The following is a 5,255-nucleotide window of genomic DNA, read 5'->3' on the forward strand; positions in this document are numbered from 1 at the left end:
AGAGGAGGACACAAGAAAGAGAGGACGGTTTATGAAAACCAATTATATTAAAGAAGCACCTTAAGTCAAACATGGAGTTGGTTGTACCTAAAACCTCCCAATCAACAATGCATTGGATTCGACCACAAAAAAAAAAAAGCAATGCATTGAACAGCACCAACACAAGACATTGACTCAACTTGCTCCTCACAACTTGGGCCAAAACCCAGAAAACAAAGGAGGAAAGACAAAACAACAGAACAGGTCACCAGCTGTCTGAGTCAACCCCAGATATTCTACTTCACTATGAAGGGGCAGGAAGGAATGAATAAGAGAGAGGCAACACCAAGAAATGGAAAAGTTTGAAGGATTCGCAAACATAATGTGATTCGCCATTGACATTATTCAGATATCAAGTAGTACACAGTAGTCACAAAGGTGCCAAAGAAAAATATTACATATTGTGTTCGAGCGGATGTTGGCACAAAGTACAATTGATGGCCCTCTCCCTCTGAGACTACAAAAAATTAGCGAGAGGAATGAAGGGGCATGATCAAATATATGGACCTTGATCAACAACTATATAGTCTGAGATGTATGCCATTCTGATTGGGAACCCAGTTGATTCTGACTCCCAAAAAAAATGAACTAATGTCCCCTCTCCAGAATAAGAGGAGGAAAAAATTCTTGAAAAAAATCATCTTTCGCCATCTTATTTTGGGAATATGGCAGCTAGTCAGCAGTGGCTACATATTTGTAATACAGTCAAGGGTGGCATTCCTTTGATGTAGGCTATTGCGCGATTAAAGTGCCTTTAGTCCAGTGACCTCCCTCAGCTTCTCACAAAGTACAAAGGTAATTGTGGTTTGGGGACCTAATCTCGCAAAAATTGCAAATCCCCTGGAGAATAATGCTTGATGGTTAATGTTTGTAGTAAGAGATATGCAAAATAAAAGGGACTACATTCAAAGGTTGGTTGATTCATATCCCATAATCTTTTTAATAATTTGTGAAGAAGAGATAGTTTTTTTTCCAAAATTGTTTTTAAGGACATCTTCTATCTACATAGCACCAAACCACGCCTTTCTAGAATGGACACAGATCAGTTACACCTAAGGCTTGTCGCAGGTTAATAAAAAAAAGCGGTGCACAATGCACAGATTTGGAGGAAATCTCACCCTTTGTATAAAGCCCTAAAGCCTTCGGTACGAATGACCTGAAATCACAGGAGATTCCGATGAAACAATTAATCAGTTGATAGAGCCAAATAACTGGTAAACAAGTCATCTAAAATTTCAATAAAACCATCAGCACAAATCCAACTGGCAAGCAGATAGAGCCAAATAAAGAGAATTTGCTAAACATCACCACATAAGAATATCTGGGCAAACAAGCTCAAATGCCTCACATTTCGTCTCTTCCAATTTTGTGTCAAATGCAAAACTCCCTATACTTTCACCCACTTACAAGTCTAGGGACCGTTCAGTTCGCGAAAATGTCAAACGGTTCAATTTCCAATTTTCTTGAAAATACATTTGGTACTCTAAAGAGAGATTTTCGAAAAAAAAATTGTGAAAAAATGATTGGTATGTCCTTACGACTAATCCATACGTGTCTCAGTGCTACAGTATACATAACCCTTCCAGACTATCCGAATTTTATTAGTGAGATAATTAAGCATGCGTAAAAAAGGCAATTCCACTTAATCAGCGTCGCTTGGTCAAAAAAGTTAACCATCTTGACAAATGCTAATTTACCAGGTTCAGATGGTATTTATTTAATCACCTTAATCTGTACTAACAATAATAGTAAAAGGTAAATAAACTACAAAATCTCGGTATGGGCCACAAAACTTCTTCCCCGTAGAGAACAGAATCCAAAGAAAAGAACCATTCTTAAGGTTAAACTCTGCATCACAGAGAGAGACAGAGAGAGAGAGACCATTATTTCTTCTTCAGATAAAGTAATACGTCAACCTCGCAACTTCTTCAGAGAAATTCCCCCCCAATGTATAAAGAACGAGGAGAAGGGAGAGAGAGTCAACCAGAGAACAGCGACTTCAAAGAACAATGCATCTTTATCTCTCTCTTCATAAGCCATGTTTTCAATTGAAAAGGATAAAAAAAATCTACAAAAATCTGGTTTTTTTTCTTCTTTCACTCATTCGGTAGCAAAAGAGATGCAGCATTTCATGTTTTTTAATGGAAATTGTCTTGTGAATTAGATCAAACGCATTTTCATCAGCATTTTCACTCTCAAAAGGAAATGGATACGAAAATTCTGAAAACTTTTCTTCAAGCAAACAGCCTCATATTCTCTCTGTTGGAAAATCCTATTCTTTATTCCTTGGTAACGGTGGCTTTGACAAGGAAAATGATAAATAAGCTACCTGATATGCACAATGAAATCCATTTTTGTATCTCCCTGCGGTCTCAGATTCTCGTTGCAACATGAGACGGGTCTTAACCATGTCCATTGGTGCTGTCATGAGGGTACTCACCATGCCTGCAACTACACTTGAGCTTCACCATGACAAAAAGCAGAGTCAGTGGCCATTTTTCTAAAAAAAGAACCAGAATATTCACTACAGCTCCGATTCAAAGTGTACTTGAGCGTCAATTAGCACTTTCATAATTCCATCGAAGTATTTCACTTAAAAGTTGCGATGATTCTATCTTGAAATGACTTCAAGCATCACACGGCCAAATATCGTGGTTGAACAACTCAAAGTTCAAACCAGATAGCAGCAATTTCGTGTTACACAAGCAAGCGAATGTAACCAGAATGACCAATCATGACAACTAGGAAACTCCAAATATTTTTCAAATCCTGTGCAAATGTCACAAGTTGAGTCCTTTTCATGCATTATCTTAAAGTAATGATAAACTGGCCTAGTAGACCACTCTTTGATTTTCCATTCAAAGGGCATTAACATATGCTAGATGAGAAAACATCAACATCTTACCTCAGATGTAGATTAAATCCTTCCTCTAGAGGTGTCAATCTCCTCAAAATCTGTACAATTAGCCAAAACATGAACTGCTTAATAAAAAGTGGTAACTTATTCCTGGATAAATCAAAGTAAAGAATAGGGTGACCAGAGCTTGACCTGCTTGGATTCGTCATAAGTTGCCAGCTGTGATGCAGTCAAAGCAGCAGCTCTAGCCATAGCAGGGCCAACCCCTTTCCAGAGAGCTTTTACTCCCTCTTCAGACATGATCTTGCGCATTTCTCCAACTGGCCCTGCTTTTGTCAAACCCAGATTCATTTGTAACCGCACCTGGTGATAGAGATACTCTTCAAATTAGTCTAATCAGGATATTTTCAGAAAGTGTAGCCTGACAGCATTACCTTTATGACTTCGACAGGGTTGGTCATAGCTGTCGCAATAGCACCTGAAAATGCTCCAGATGCTATTTTAATAAAAATATTGGAGGACCCAAATGCCTGATCACAGACATATTTAGAGGGTTCATACAAGCCCAAGCGGAGGCCCCCATAAAGAAGTGATCGTGTTAGCGCAGGCGTCATTCCAGAATACAATGAACATGGCCCTTCATTCTTCACCAGTTGAATGAATACTTGACTCTATGCATTAAGACATGAAAGAACCTTCAGCGAACCAATTTATAAGTAAGATTTTCATGTTGAGAGTACAACAGAAGCAACCAATCTGGAGGATACGATACCATTCCAGTCAGCTGACCTCTCTGGCCAACAAGTTGCATTTGTAGCCTTACTTTGAGCACATCTGCAGGTGAAGTAATACTTTGATAAATTGCGCATAAGAAATCTTTCAGCTGTACTCCTCAACAATGTTTTTCCCTTTTGATAATTCAAGAAAACTAGCCAGCTATCCTTCTTCAACATGTATGAAAATGGAACTTAAGAACCCATGACTCATTAAATCATCGTATTTTGCCTTTGTTAGGAGACATCTATGAGCATAAAGTTGTCTTCTGCGTAAATCTCTGTCCTTGAGGATGGAAGATTATGTATTCAGTCAGCGACTCAGCGATGCTCCACTCGGAGGATCAGTGTCCTCAATATTTCTTACAGAGGGGGCAAAAATACCCCTAGAATCATCAATGATCCTCGGTAACCAGCAGAAGCTTAAAGTAGAGGCATTTCTTAAAAAAAACTAGTTGTCTTCCAAGTGAGTTACCTGACTCAGTAATGCCATCAAATGAAAAGGATCCAATTGATTCTAATCTTTATACAAATCAACAACACAACGATGCAAGATAACAAGATGCCGCTACCCTATCAATCAAGCTTAACCAACGATAAAAATGCACTAAGGTGAGCACAAACCTAAGGGGTGGGTCACCCCAGTGGCGACCCCAACGGATAGCCCACTGGTGCCAAAGTGATATGCGACATCCGACAGCGACACCCGCCATTTCTGACTCTTATCTTGCCTTGCAGAACCTGCAAATCAAACCCGAAACACCCAAATCATCAAGTCACATTCATCTCCAATTGGTCAACAAAACCACTGATATCCGAACCAATCCCATCACAATTCGCAGGCGAAAGCCTAAACAGATCATCTTTCCACCAAATTACCACATTCTGGGGCTCACAGAACGAGCCATGACCAGCCTCATTAAACAAAACGGCAATACTACACAGAATACCATGTGTACAAAGAGCTTCTCTCAATCCATTGACTCTCTCCCAGCCTCAAATGCAAGCGAAAAACGACCAATAACTAAAAAGGGTCAAATCCTATCATCCCTTATCAATGAAAAAGCGAATGTCCCGGATACACCCAGAAGACCCAAAAGGAAAAACAGCAAATCCGACATCCAAACGCACGTGAAAGGAGCGAGCTTGACGTCGGAAATGGGAAAAGAGAGGAGGAAGAACCTGAGAGCGAAGACGAATCAGAAGGCGGGGCGCCGGCCATTTTCGCGCTCTCCGGCGATGTTGCGCGCTCCGGGCGAGAGAGCGCGGCAGAACGATCAGCTGTCCTAATTGAATCACGGTCGTACTTATAGACATGCGTTCCCAGATCGAGTCATTAGCTCGCAAATTGCAATTTGGCCAATCTCTCTTACGGACACTTCTGTTGAAGCTGCTCGGTCAATTCCTAGAAAGTTGTTCAAAGAAAGAGTAATAAATGGTCTGTCTCGTTGCACGCGCCAAAAAATCTTAAAACTTGTTAAGAAAATGCGATTGAATCGTAAAACTGATGAGAAATGTAATGCAGTCATAAAATTTATTAAATTGATGTAATCGAATTCTTTTATCAATTCCGTTCAATTTGATCA

The 5,255-nt window shown here is 39.8% G+C and overlaps 1 protein-coding gene across 2 annotated transcripts; it reads right to left on the bottom strand.

Moving 5' to 3' along the window:
- Positions 1 to 349: 349 nt before the first annotated feature.
- Positions 350 to 4,972, bottom strand: LOC115680195 (uncharacterized). Of its 2 annotated transcripts, XM_030603952.2 has the most exons (9): positions 4,852 to 4,972; positions 4,294 to 4,410; positions 3,669 to 3,730; positions 3,331 to 3,567; positions 3,089 to 3,259; positions 2,945 to 2,994; positions 2,369 to 2,501; positions 1,158 to 1,195; positions 350 to 879 (listed from the first exon to the last, which is right to left on the bottom strand). In XM_030603952.2, exons 1-9 carry the CDS (start codon positions 4,889 to 4,891, stop codon positions 783 to 785), a joined length of 945 nt encoding a protein of 314 aa, XP_030459812.1. In that variant the 5' UTR covers positions 4,892 to 4,972; the 3' UTR covers positions 350 to 782. The 2 variants fall into 2 exon arrangements, with proteins under 2 accessions (XP_030459812.1, XP_056169030.1); XM_056313055.1 differs by lacking the exons at positions 350 to 879; positions 2,369 to 2,501 and having other exon boundaries at positions 1,011 to 1,195.
- Between the last annotated feature and the right edge of the window lie 283 nt (positions 4,973 to 5,255).

The sequence above is a fragment of the Syzygium oleosum genome, unplaced genomic scaffold (assembly GCF_021117445.2).
Source record: "Syzygium oleosum isolate NSW1041296 unplaced genomic scaffold, Sole_v2.1 Sole_v2.01, whole genome shotgun sequence".
Lineage (NCBI taxonomy): Eukaryota > Viridiplantae > Streptophyta > Magnoliopsida > Myrtales > Myrtaceae > Syzygium > Syzygium oleosum.

Excerpts from the sequence above, each read along its gene's own strand:
- LOC115680195 (XM_030603952.2), bottom strand. The coding sequence starts at position 4,891 with ATGGCCGGCGCCCCGCCTTCTGATTCGTCTTCGCTCTCAG. Across the intron at positions 4,411-4,851 it reads TGATTCGTCTTCGCTCTCAG|GTTCTGCAAGGCAAGATAAG; the intron begins GTTCTTCCTCCT and ends TTTGATTTGCAG. Across the intron at positions 1,196-2,368 it reads GATTTCATTGTGCATATCAG|GTCATTCGTACCGAAGGCTT; the intron begins GTAGCTTATTTA and ends CTGTGATTTCAG.